The following is a 14,439-nucleotide window of genomic DNA, read 5'->3' on the forward strand; positions in this document are numbered from 1 at the left end:
TCCAAATGCCCACAGCAGACAACAACGTGTCAGAATGCATGGAAAAATAGACCTTATTACCTTCAGACATATCAATAAAATTGATATGGAAGAATAGTTAAGTACAGTGAGGCTGAATGTCAGAATAAAGATCATCAAAATCTGAAACAACTTAATACTTTTTATGGGATATCATTCTTGATCCTTAAAGTAAAAAGGGAAACTTTGAAGTCTAATCATAGAGAAGCATTTATGTAAAATGCCATGTATTATGTGTTTACACTATAGTATACAATAACTGAATTCAAACTGAAATTAGCTTTCTAATATGGAATATGTAAGACTAGCAAATTCAGATGAATAGATTAATAACCTACCACAGTCGTCCTTTTAGGGTCTGAATCACAAAACTACAATATGTGATTTGTAATTAATTTTCTAAGAAGACATGATGATTTCAAAGCTCACAAGTCAAGTTTAAGGAACTCTGCACTGCATTACTTACACTATGCATACAATGTTTTCACAAGATACAAGTAACATGAAAATGCGTATTTCTAAAGCGTACTTGGCTACCTTAAACCTAGACTAATAAATCATTTCCATACCACTTGAATTTCCTGTATTTTTGGTGGCTTTTTTTTTTGTGTAGTGATTTCTTTCAAATGTGCCACTGATAGCCAGGCCAGAAGTCACACTTAACCTACATAATAATTAAGAAAAACCTTTAACAAATAGAAACACAAACATTTAGATACTAAAATTTTGTATGTCCACCAAAGCCAACCCCATTGCTTCAATTCCTGAAAGAGTATGTAAACTTTAAACAGTTTGTTCCTATAAGGAAAAAGGCTGCCAAAGTGTACTCACAGATTTGAAAATTCAGAGTGTATCCACACAGCTGAACACAAACTACAGAGAATACCAAAACTGTCTTGGATGCTAAGAGAAAAACAGTCGCATTTGCACACTGCTTTGGTGGGCAAAAAGACCTTGCTGCTCACGAAGCTGCTGAATAAAGTAATCGAGATAACTGCATCTCACTGTTGTGCCAAGTATGCGTATCAAAAAAAGTCTAGGGTGTGCAACTCTTAAAAATAAACCCCATTTGAAGATTTAATCTCATATCCTTCAGAGAATCACACAAAAACACCACATAAATTTTGCACAGACACACTTTGATGTCTGCAAATTACTCCATATTTTTTAGTAACAGCTTCTAGAAATTCAAGAACAACCAACCTTGAAAAGCCTATTCTGTCTTGATTCCAGAAATGGTGAAATCCTGTACCTTTTACAAGTCCCATAAATACTAATGGCTTGGGTAAAGCGATTTAATACAAAGTAAAATAGGAACAACTGCTAACTCGTATGAGAAATACTGCTACATCATATGGGAAATACTGCTACATATTTACAACTGACTTTGAACGTCTCGACATTTTAGAGAGCCTTTTCTAGGTGTAATTGAAATACTGCAACTCATAATATGCTATTGTCATTTATTTGGCTAGTAGCCAGAATTTACAAATACTCAGAACGCAAAGATGCATCCAAAGATGGGATATTTATCCCTTGAAAATATGAGGGGTTACCTGCCCCAATCAATACTGATAGCTTTTAAAAATTACATTCTGACTTGGCATGTTTTAACTAGGTTTCCTTTCACAAAACCCACTATCTTTCAATGTATTAGAGAAACTGAAAAGCCAACCATAATCAGCAGAACTGACAGGAAAATAAAAAAGTAGTCTAACCAATTTCAACTTCTAGGTTGATGACATAAGCCTAGAAGCAAAATACATGCTGCCTCACTGCAGGACATTTCTTCTCATTAAAGAGGTAAGTGGGTCTGTGTAAGCAGTGAAGACTATTAAAGATAAGCAGATTAAACACTAGTCTTGCAGCACAGTAGCAGCATGTTATGTTGCTAGGCTGGAGAACGAGTCTTTCTTTTAAGATCTGGGATTTCTAGCATTAAGCAAGTACAAAATGAAGTGATATTAACACAAGTGAAGCACTCCAAGTGGCTAATGGCGAGGAAAAGAAACAAAAGCCACTCTCTACACAACAACCCCTGCAACTACCAGCAGCAGCAAAATCTGTTCTTAGTGCCCTCCTAGCAACAAGCAAGTCAATCAAGCAGACACTTTCAAGCCAATGAAATGTAGGAAAAAGTTATTGCTGTTTATCTTTGGGAAGAACCACTTTGTCCAACATCTACTTAGACTCAGATGCACACACAGACAACCATTCTTTCACGCAGTCATCTGCCAACAAAACCTTTCTTCCTGGAGTAGCAGAATTAATTACTGGCATTTTTATCTTTTCTCACAGGCTGAAAATAAAGTTTAGTTCAGCTATGCAAGCATTCACAAAGTCGTTACTGACAAACTGAAAGCACTTATTTAAGCATAACTATAGCAAATTATCAGACCAATTTAACAATACCCCGAAGACAGCAGCTAAATGCTATCTTTTCTGCCTGAGCAAACCATTTAACCTTTTATCCTTGTCCATATTTCAAGGACTTTTTATTCTAACAAGGTTTCACATTTTTCCCTTGGTATATTTACTAATGTCTTCAAAGCAAATGCCAGAAGCATATGCTCCCCAAACTCAGTTCCATTTCCTGCTCCATTACAAAGTGGACCACAAGCATCAATCCTGAAAAATCAGTGTGAAAGCTCACGTGCCAGGCAGATATCCACCAAAAATCAACGATGCTCCACACCTCTCTGAGCATGAACCCTCAGTCCTACAATGAGATATAGTATATCATAAACATCATAACAATCCATTTTCCTATGTTATAACATATGGCACCCAAGCACTAGATTATAATGGACTTGCATAATAAAACTTCACAATTTGTTTCCACAGACTGAGTGTAGTCAAAACAAATTGTTTATGACTGATCTAGTTAATGAATTCTAGTAACCTTTAGCCTGTAGTCAGTGTTCCCCAATCCTTCTCCTCACTCACGTCCCTTCAGACACTCCACCTGAGCAAATCACTATCCAGTTAGCTATAGACCATCCAACCTATGTATAACATCAAGTTCGTCTGGCTTTCACCACTGTGCTAACACTAATGTGGATCCCTCTGCTCCTCTCAGTTGCTAATTTCCACAGAAGCTGAAGAACTTGGACTCTTTTGGACATCATCTCCAGACCAAATTTTAATTAATTTCAGGTGTTGAAAATTTACTGGGAGAATAGGAATAAGCCTGAGCATAAAATCTTCTTTCTTTTGAAGTTAGCCTGAAAATATGACTCTTTTTAAACTAATATTTTCAAAAGAAAAACAGTATGCAATGTTTTGTATCCTAACATAAGTCTACAATTTCAGTATCTGCATCAATCATTTTTATTAATCTTCTTGTACTACCACCTCTTCTTCAGAGGTCAATATAACTGGTGACTGCCTACATCATTACTGCTGGAAGCCCTACAGCGGACAGCTGATCTGTGGATTCAGTTAATGATCCTGGTAAGTCTGTAAGCAGTATAAAATAAGTCTTGTTAATGCAAAGAATCTAAATTTGAAATAAAATGTGATTATATTCCGTGATAAATTTTATTTTTCTTTTGGAGTTTTGAATTCTTCAAGTAACTATAATGACAAGTAACTACAGAAAACCACTGTAAATTATTCCAGACTTCAAATGTGAAACTTTACCCCCAAGTTTCTAAGCTTATCTTCCACAGGTAACTTTCATAACTCAAATACCCACATTTTTTTCCAAATATAATTTCAATAAAATTGTGTCTTTTCTCTCTAAAGAACACTTAAGCTTGAGCTTTCAAATCAGACCAGCCAGCTTTGCTATACACATAACATTGTCATTCTTCTGTTGTCTTAAGAACAGAGCAAAGCCATTACTCCATGTATACATGAGAACACTACTGGTAATTACGGGAAGCCAGCATATGCACCAGTGCTTAGCTTGATTAAGAGAAATATTACCCAATTTATATTGTTTATGATTCAAAGATTTTGGAATAATCCTATTTAAAACAATCCCCTCAAAGATTATGAGGAAATATGCTCAAACTTTTTTATCTCAACTTGTGAGGGCTTTTTTCCTTTGTTCCTCTTAAACACATCATAGATATCCCAAAGGATATAAACCTCTACTATGGGAGAGAAACCAGTCTCCTTCAAAACCTGAATGTTTTCTTTCAGCATATTTTCCATTGTCTCCCACCAAGCCTCAAGCACAAAGAAAATTATATAGTCCAGGCCAGACCAAGGTGTGTTTGGTCAGAACTGAAGTGAGGATCTGGAGGAGTGGAGGGAGTAGAGTAACTGGAAGTTATCAGAGAGTTTGCACCGCTCAGCATAGCACTAGAAGACATGTAACTCAATAAAAATGCACCACAAGAATCAAAGGTGTAAAGATGAGAGTAATCTATATAATTTTAAAAAACCACTCAAAGTCATATTTCTTCTAAAGGCTGTAAAAGCAAAGCTAGATTTCTCCCCGGAGCAGGTGCCAATATTTCCCATAGCAGGACACCTTGTAGCAGGCAGTTTCAAAACTCAGATCCAACAGACTGGTAACATCTGAAGATCTTCACATGAGTACATATGCATGCATTTTCATGCTAAAGTTAAACTTTAAAGTTATTTTAAAATTTACCTATTAACCTTTCAGTTAATACATATTTCAAAACTTTTGAAAGTGCAGAACAAAAACATAATCAAATTTTGAGTCCCAATTCACAGCCTCCCCTCACTATAAACCACTTCTTTTCCTTTATAGAACACAATTTCTACTTTTAACTTTTTATAAAAATAGTGTAGAAAGCAACATTCTTAATAACGGCATGCTTTCTTAGATCTTGCAACCAGATCTGCAGCCAGCAAAAAATATCTGTAGTAATTATTAAAGACACTCTTAAGGAAACAAAACTGAAGCACATGTCAATTTTCTGGGTCTCTATGTGCAAAGATGTCCCAGACAAGGTTTAAACTGTACAGAAAACTGAACAGTATAGTAAGCCTTCTCTTGTTAAATACCTTGAAGCTTAGAGTTTCTGTAACCACTGATACCCTCTCTCCATACAACAAAACAAAAAGTACTCAGTCCCTTGAGTAAAATAAGTAAGCTCAAAAACAAGTTCACCAAATATTCTCCATGCCCTACTTCCCCACCGCCCCAGGAGGAAAACGTAAGATTTACCTTTAGCATGAAAAAAAAAATCATTCTACTGGGGTTTTTTTTATACATTTTATATTTTTTAGCCAAATGCTGTGTAGTAAAAGGCACTAGCCAAGATAAACATATTCAAGCACTGCAATGCAGTTTGTGTTTCTCATCTGCACTGAAACCCGCACAGAAAAGGTCCAACAAAGTAAATTAACTAGTCGAACTTAGCCCGAATTTCAGCAGAAAAGGAAAGGAGGCACTCTGTATGAAGATGTGGATGCAGATAACTGTGGTGATGATAATGTCCAACCACATCTGAATACTGCTCAAGCACCACAAATGCAGAATATAAACACCCTGACAAGTATCTGAAACTTGTAATATCACACTCTCCACTACTTTTCTTACTTGCACTTTCTGGTAAGGATTTTGGGGATAGAAACTAATTTTTTGCACCTGCAAGAAGAGTAAAAGCATACATGCAGCAGCTACCACAATGCAAAAAAAAAAAAAACCACACACAAATTTCTAGTACATTATTATGTTCAAAATACTAGCTCATCTTCGCATGGACTCACTGGGTGCTACTACTTTCATCTGTACAAAAATGCCAACAACAAATGATACACATGTACAGGGAACAATAACAAACCTAGGTAGCCTCATAACACTTGTAACTAGCATCACGATATATTTTGCATCACGACAAGTAACTAAAAGAATACAGATCGCTGCCCAATGCAGCAGAAGCAGCTCCACTACCTGCATTAGCACTTGTCCCTAGGCAGTACCTTACATCAATAGTCCAAGTTCATTACCTAAAATGAAAGCCTAGAAATTAAAAGAATATTCCATTATTAGAACCACTTTCTCAGCCTTCCGTCAATACTATTGCACAGCTACATCAGACTGTGAGCATGCTATGTGTGTATATTTATATCTATATATATTTATACATACACAGAAAATCTGATTTGCCATCCTGGATCTTCATTTCCACATATTTCACTATAACAAATCTGTGGGCCAAATTTGTGACACCAAACAGGATGCAACAAAAACAGACTGAAAGAATGAGGAAGGCGATATAGATAGGTCGTGTGCCAATATACTGACTTTGCCTGCAGGAACAAGTCCTGTTCCTTTAGGTTATCTGCTTACACTACCACATGACTATTTACCGCAGGGATCACAGCAGAAGAGTGTTCCCAGAGAAGACAGAAAGTAGCACAGTAGTGATATCAAGTGTGTTTCAAGTAAGGGAGGTAACAAGAAGCACAAGCAAAACTTGTACACGCATTTTTTAGAGAACAGGAAGAGCTGCTGGTGGTGAATGCTTTATTTAACAGGGAAAAAAAGAATTGGTTTTGAAAGAGTAAGCCACCTGTGAGAGACAAGCACAAGGAAACCTGAAAGTCATGCAACCCAGGTCCTTGAACAGGTGACCATTGAAAATAAGAAAGGGATAGACCAACAATACTTGCAAAATAAACAGAGAAAGCAAAGTGAAAGAAACTTCAGAAAGGTTAGAGAAAAAGAGTTTGATCCAGTAACAGTTAGATTAAAAACTTCTGTTCATATGAACAAAGAGTGGGGAGACTGGAAAAGCACCTGGAAATTGAGACTATTGCCTTATAGATAGTGCTCTCCATAGCGACAGAAAAAAGGAAAACAAAAAAACCCTATTGCTTTTGTTAGTCAGCAGGAATAACACACAAAAGGAAAGAGGTATGTTCGTTGTCTTTATACTGAGAACTCAGTTACAAGCAGCAACAGGGGGAAGGCAGAAGAGAAGGAAGACTGAAACATCACCAAAAAATAAAAAGAATTCCATCATATAACATGCCAAACGAGCAGGAAGATATGCAAACAAAAAAAGACAAAACCCCTAAAACACGGCAGTCTCAGACTTGTACTGATGTGGCTTTGCTAAATCAACTGTGTTAAAAACAGCCCCCCCCCCAAAATCAGAGGTTATCAAGATAAAACAGGAACATCGACCACTGGGGGCGGGCGGGGAACGGGACAACACTAAGATAATCAATTTGTTCATCTCAATCAATCTTCAGTGGTCAATTTGTAAATATTACATGAAATAGTACTAACAGGTTGTTGAAAGTGTTGTTCTATACCAAAATATAATGGAAACAGTATTTTCACAGTGCAAGTGATTAAGTACCAGAACAGGTGCCAAGAAAGGCTGCAAAATCTCCAACCCTAGAAATACTCAGGACTAGCCTGGACAAGACCTTCAATAAGCTGACATAACTTTGGAATTAGCATAGCTTTGAGCTGAGAGGTTAGATTAGAGGACCTAATTTAGGCTGTGATGTTCATTTTAAAAGCCACCAACATCCAGTTTGAACTACGAAAGTAATTTTTTTCATCAGTGGCTTTCCAAAATATTATCACCCAGCTACTCCAAAAAAAGTAATTAAAACATATTGCTTTGTGGCAGTGCCAACATGAACCAACAGCTTTTTAATTTCTTCTAACTTTTAAATTTGAAGTTATCTATAAAATGGTCACTTTTCTGAGCCACAGTTTCTTCTACAAAGTCTACTCCAAGATGCGGGGGGGGGGGAAGCCCAACGTAACTCCTTTTAGACTGACACATCTGCCCTGCTTCCTGATGCCCTTTTAGCACATCGCCTCAGTTCCTGAAGCATTTTTAATGTAGATATCAATTACATCTCTATATATGCCTGAGTATTTATACATACCTACCAAGTGTGTACGGACATAACACCACATATAGACAGTAAATACTCAAGACTGCTAAAATTATCAAATTCCACCAGACTATACAGTTAAACCAGGGAAATGCATTCTCACTTCCAGCATGTCTTTTGCTGCCACTGGTAGGCATCTGGGCTCCTCCAAGCTCTCTTCCTTTTCCAGTACTCCCCTGAACCATCATCATGAAAACCACTCCTGAACACATCAAACAAACAGCATCCCAGAGAAATTCTAGGCTCAGGAAAGGTCTAAACCATCAGCATACAGGGCTTGAAAAATGTTGATTATCTGTGCTCAGAAACAATTTTCTTGGTTATGAACAGCTGACCAGTTAAATACATAGAAAATAAGTATCTTATTCCTATATACTCAGTTATACAAAAATTAAATACAGTTAATTTTATGATGAGCAAATGCACTACCATGACACACTGTCACCATGTTATATGCAGCCCACTGTGTCAAACTACTTCAGTAATATTAATAAGCTGGCACAAAGAAAAATCAAAATATACACAAAATATAAAAAGGTGAGACATAGAACATCTTCAGATCATGAAACAATCATTCTGTAATTGCCTTAAAGCGTAGGACATGAATGGTAGTATGTTAAAATGGTAAATTTATTTTCCTCAAAGGAAGTTAAATTAACCATGCCTGCCCTATTGTGTAATAGGCAAGGTCCACGGTCTATAAACAATTATTTATGCTAGCAAGTACGTAATAGGCTTTATTGCATTATAATGCAAAAAAAAAAGAACATGGTGTGTTCAAGCAAAAACCTATTCCATGCCCAGCTTACACAAGATTTTGGAGCTTGCTTACTTCCAGCTGCTTTACTCCATAAGAATCAGTTCAGTCGTCATATGCCATTGACACTACCACAGATTACCATATTTGTCATACTATTGCAATTGACTAAAACTTCCACAGCACCACTATGAACTAAAACTTCACTAGTATGTTAAAGTTCAAAACAAACTGCAGTAGTATTTATTTCAACTTAATGATAGTTGTTGAAAATAAAATATAAATATTATTTGCTTTGTAGAATTGCATTCTGGTTTTGGATCACTGTGCATTTGAAGTAATAGAGAAGCATGGTTCTAAATTAAAAACATTCACTCTGCTTTGGCATTTAATTTCTAAGTAATGCTTAACTAAAACGGCTACTCTAAGGCAAGCCTGAAAAGTCACTTAATTTTTGTAAGTATTTGTAAAATTGAAGTTTCAAAAATAAGGTAAGCCTTATAGTTTAGACTTCACTTCTTTCCATAAGAATATTCACAAGACTACTGGATATAAACCAGGAAATTAACAAACTATATTTTATTACTTTATACAAAAGCCTATTTTGAATTAATATACAGTAGGAGAAAATAGAAAAACTCAAATACTAGCATCACTGTTATGTACTCAGTCAATCTGATTTACTTCAAAAGATTGTCATCATTTTTGAGACTGTCGACATTGCAAGCAGGAGAAAAAAAAGCAAACTGAACACTACACTTACCTGTAGCCCTCTTCTTCGAAGAATACTTGAATCATCCATATTTCGTCTCTGCTGATCACAAATTCCTGCTAAAGCTCGCTTGCTTCTGGCTAGCTTTGCTCTCTAACTGTTAAAGAAGTCCATTATTTTCAAACTTTTCTCCACCTCGTTCCCCCCCCTCCGTCCACTCGCTAAAAATAGGACATGGTCTTTCACTTGCCTGTCATGAAGAACTGCAGCCACAGTCTCTGACTATCTGTACTTAATTTTGTCTGTCTCTTTTGTGGCAGATATAGCAGGTCACATTGGGAAAAATCTGTTCGACTTTCCTAAATCTTTTCAAGGTTGCATGTCTCATTCCCGTCATATACACAACTGTCTAGAAACATATAATAATCCACAACTCCATGTAAGGCCAAAGAGTGGAATTTAATTCAGATCCCACATACACATATTTTTGCTTCATTTCAATTTACTTGAGCTGCTATAAGGGATCAGTAAACTACAACAGCTGCCTTAATTTACTGTTCATGACAAGCTCACAAAATCCAGGTCACATTTCCTTTAAAAAACACAGGGTCACACTTACTAAAAATTCAATTCCGTGGACACATAGGATACAGTACTATTTAAAATATGGAAAAACATCACTATGAAAAAATAGAAATTTTATTTTTCCAAATTTTGAAATCTTCCTTTACTCCTTTGTACGACAAAGCGAATGTCAGATTCTTCAGATACTGTCGCACATTCTTTTGTTTCTGCTATCTCTGAGGTATGCTGGTCTCCTCCTCGTATGCAGCAGACACGGCACATTCTTTAGTTCATTGCTGAGATCTTGCAACTCTCACGTGCTGAAGGGTCTCTAACACACGTTGCAAGTTCTGAACATTTAAGAATTCATTCATCTATTCATCACTGACAGAGCTGTCTTAAGAAGCCCTTCCCTCTTCGTCATCCATGGCAAAAAGGCAAAAAAGAGAAAAAGCACAGTTCAGCTGAGGCTTTTTCACTCTGTCCTGCAGTTTCTGTTTTCCAGCTACCTTCACACAGACAACTCCAGCAAGGTCAAAAAAGGCTTTGCCCTTTTATGTACAGTATGCCAATCACATTTTAAAATGAGCTGTTAGTCTGTGTTGAAAAATAAACAACGATAACACTTCTAGCTATAACAAACACCATTTCAAGAAAAATAAAAATCTAGATATGTTCATCCCAGTATTATTTAAATTACTGAGCACATCAAGGAGCCTTTGTCCTACACATGCCCTTTCTATATTAGAAAGGAAAAAAGGAAATACTGCAAATATAATGAACAACCTACTGCCGCAACGACCTTCAATTTTTTTAGCAGAAAGCTAAAGCAACAGATATCATCTCCTGATAAAAGCTTAGGAAAAGCCTATTTATAACTTCAGAATATAAATACCATATTTAAAAAGAACCTAATTTCAGCCTCTGAAGGATTTCATGAGATAAATAAAAGAAATCCAACTTCATCAAGAGCTGTGTTTATGAGGGGATTTCAGCCAGACGTCCTGAAGTGTGCAAATGCAACAACGAGAGCTCAGACCGTAGGCTGCCTACCACAGCTTGATGAAGTGTTCCTGTTCCCACAGTTATGACAGCTGCAAACCAAAAAAAGTCTCAATACAAGCACACAGGTTGATGGTGCTTAAAGGAATATATATTTACATGGAAATCTTTAGCTGATCTTCATGCTAAGTGACCGAGTCACACGAGCTAAACACATCATTGTAAAGTCAGCTGAAAGCAGATACAACTCAATCCCATTCACCAGGCTTTTTCTGATCCGCTGCAGAGCGAGTGTGGTCTTTTATTGTGAGTAGCTAATAAATCCTCATCTTGCCGATACCTCCTTCCATCTGCCGTTTTAAACAACTGAATGCTGAATTAGGTCTGCCGAGTCTTTGTGAGCTCCCCAACAGGGCAAGCAGCCGCACAGAGGCTGAGCAGGCAGCTCATTTGCATGGAGTATACTGTACCATATAAAAAGCATCGCGCTAGTAAAAACAACTCAATGAGCCACTTGATTTTAAAGGAACAGTATCATCATTTGCAAATACAACTGGAAAACATCAAGCCATGCACAGAACTCTGCATGAGAACTTCAGAATACATCACCAGGGAGACTGCAACATAAAAATACAGATACAGCTCTGTTTAAAAGCAGACTGAAAGATACGATGATCACATTTCTTCACTGTGATACTATTTATGATGGATTTCAGTATGACTTCCTGGATTCTGCTATCACATAAGCTTCCTCGGAAAAAATATAACAACAACTATAACTTCACTTACCAGACATTAGCATCCAACAATTTCTATTTTTACTTTAAAAATCCCATAGAAACAAAACATTTTGGCATGCACAGATACATGTAATTACATGCATTTTGCAGTTTATTTTGGTTTATAATAGATTTTAGGAATATTTATATTACACCATACACTAACAGCATCATTGATCTTACCAGGATTAAACAACATACACTGAGAGGAATCAACAAGTCTTAACAATTATGCAATACCATTCACATTGTATTTGTGTCCTAAATCAACCACTAAATGAAAAGGTTTAAGCCTGATAACAATAGCATATAACCCCTCTTATTTCTATAACATAACTGAAAACATTCTCATTAGCATATATATATATATCTCTCTCTCTCTCTCTCTAATCCTTCCTGGATTATTTACCTTAATATTCAGATATTGCCAATTCTTGAAATGTCTTCACAAGTGACTTACAATTGATTGAGGCTGGCACGAGTCTTAAAATACCATGAGAATCATCTGTTCTCTTCCAAATTTCAAGCTTTCCTGGGGAGAGTGCTTTCAAATTGGCTGCCTGCCACACTTACACAGCTTCTGGGGTAGAGAAGCCAATCAGGGCTGCTGGAAAAAAGCAGGCATGGTTTTTCCTCTAGCTTCCCTCTCCCCTTCCCTTCTTCAGAGCAAACAATTTAAATGTCAGATCAAAAACCACCACCAAAAAGATCCCAAACGTGGTGACCACCTTTTCTTCCCTCCTATTTAACTGTTAACACTCATCCACTCTCCCTTTTTCTTCCTTCAACAAAATCTACCACAGAAAAGCAATGGTGAAAGAGGGTGTGAGAGAATACTTAGTACCAAAGTGAATCAAGCAAAGGACAAATGGAATTTAAAAGCAACTCTCTGCATGGAAAATTTTGCTTACAAAATACTACCTTTAGAAATCTATCTGTCATTTCATCAAGATATTACACCATCCTTAGACATTCATTTTAACATCCTAAAAGGTCTGCACATAGGTCTGCAATGAAAGATGAGAATGTATTTGTGTAAGACATTTCACTAAGAGATATATTACTGAAAGATATTAAAGAAACTGAAGTACACAAAATCTAACTTTATCAATTATATAAAAAGGTAATCAGAAAACATTTGTCCAACAGTTTTCAGATGCAGGCAGCATTTAGAAAGGGTCTAATAAAATATCTGTTTATCAGAAGAAAAACTGAAAATAAGGAGGTCATGTAATATCAGAATCCTTCTATGAATTACAGTATCTAACTTAGCACTCAACTTCACTAAAAAAAAATTAGGAAGGAGGATAAGAAGAGGGAATTCAAAGTTTGTTCACCAATAACTTCAGTAAGCTCCTAATTCTTTCTTCCTCCATCAAATTAACAATTCAGGGAAAACTTTGCTTTGCTCCGCAAAGAAAGAAAAAGGGTGGTGTGGTATTGGGATCATTTGGACATAATCCAACAACTCCTGTTTGGCTGCAGCTCCCTCTCTGAAAAAGCTATTCAATCTTGATCTGAAGACATCAAGAAATGGAAGGAGCCGTTGACTTCCGGTAAGCATGTTCCTGCAATGGTTCATCTGAGAAGCAGGGGAGGACAGCTTATCAGCTTGCCATTACCGGGATGAATTAAATGAGGCTAATAGCAATTTCCAAAGAAACAAAAGAAGGTACTGCTTTACACAATAGTCACATTGGGCTATTTTCTGCTGTGAAAGGCGAGGGGGATCACAAGCATGGCTAAAAGCCTTTGGACAAATTCATTGAAGAATCTGCCAAGAACTCTTAAAAGAGGAAAATACACTGAAGACAATCCAGAGGCACAAAGAGCTGTAAGTATTCTGGGAAGAGACTCTGCCTTAGACACCTGCTATCAGAGATAAGCTAATGGGCTCACCCAGTATAATCACTCTATGTTTTTATTTAAGTAGAATGCACAAAGGTAGTGCTTGCTGAAGACAACAATATCTTGCATCCTAAAAGGCATCAACTCCACAAAGAAACTAGGAGTAACAGTGAAAATGCGAACTGAAGAATGATTCTAAAAATAGTGTGATAGCTATGACAGGTCATGTAAGCCCTGAACAGACCAAAAGAACTTACATCTCATAAACAAGTGGTATAGTCTCTGTATATGATATTGATGAGATCATTATGGAAAATTATATCTGTTATGTATATTTCAAGATAAGTACTGACAAAATGGAAAGATACAAAAAAAATGTTTTCAGGGTAGAAAAAGATCAGAGTTAAAAGACTTCAGGAACTCAGTCTCCTTTACTTATCACAGGAAAGACCACAAGTATGACAAAATATTCAAGAATATTAAGATGACCTAGAATTTTACTCCCTAAATGCTAGACAGCAACCAACCCTATGTCTCAGAGCAAAACTCTAGGGAGGGTCTGCACTTAGATTTTGGTCAGCTTTTCATTTCTGTTGATAAGAAGAAATCTCTTCTCACCCATGCTGATTCAGACCTAATTCCACTGCCTACTACCAAAATCTATTACTCCTGTCTTGTAAAAGAAAAATCTGAGAACAGTTCCAATAACCATTCGAAGATGACTGGAGTTTTCCATGCATTAACTTCAGTATAATCAAAGCAACAATTCTTTCAGTTATTCTGTAGCCCACGGGTTTTCAAATAGCATCAGCAGATGATGACCAAAGGCATACCAATTTCACAGTTAGGAAAGCAATGACCACAGGAAGTCGCTATGAAGTAGTGTGATTGTTCCTATGTACAATACATCT

The 14,439-nt window shown here is 36.6% G+C and overlaps 1 protein-coding gene across 14 annotated transcripts in view; it reads right to left on the minus strand.

Moving 5' to 3' along the window:
* MAST2 (microtubule associated serine/threonine kinase 2) overlaps positions 1–14,439 on the minus strand; it is a 205,324-nt gene that overhangs the window by 146,378 nt on the left and 44,507 nt on the right. The window contains exons 1-3 of one of the 14 annotated variants that reach the window (XM_075424586.1): positions 11,242–11,333; positions 9,987–10,314; positions 9,387–9,488 (exon numbers count right to left, since the gene is read on the minus strand). The exons of 6 other annotated variants lie outside the window; for them this stretch is intronic. In XM_075424586.1, the coding sequence (XP_075280701.1) occupies positions 9,387–9,488; positions 9,987–10,013 (129 nt within the window). In that variant the 5' untranslated portion in view covers positions 10,014–10,314; positions 11,242–11,333. Of the gene's footprint in view, positions 1–9,386; positions 11,334–14,439 lie in introns of those variants that run through there. 7 more of the 14 variants (XM_075424584.1, XM_075424583.1, XM_075424592.1 and 4 more) reach the window with 7 other exon arrangements.

The sequence above is a fragment of the Opisthocomus hoazin genome, chromosome 6 (assembly GCF_030867145.1).
Source record: "Opisthocomus hoazin isolate bOpiHoa1 chromosome 6, bOpiHoa1.hap1, whole genome shotgun sequence".
NCBI lineage: Eukaryota > Metazoa > Chordata > Aves > Opisthocomiformes > Opisthocomidae > Opisthocomus > Opisthocomus hoazin.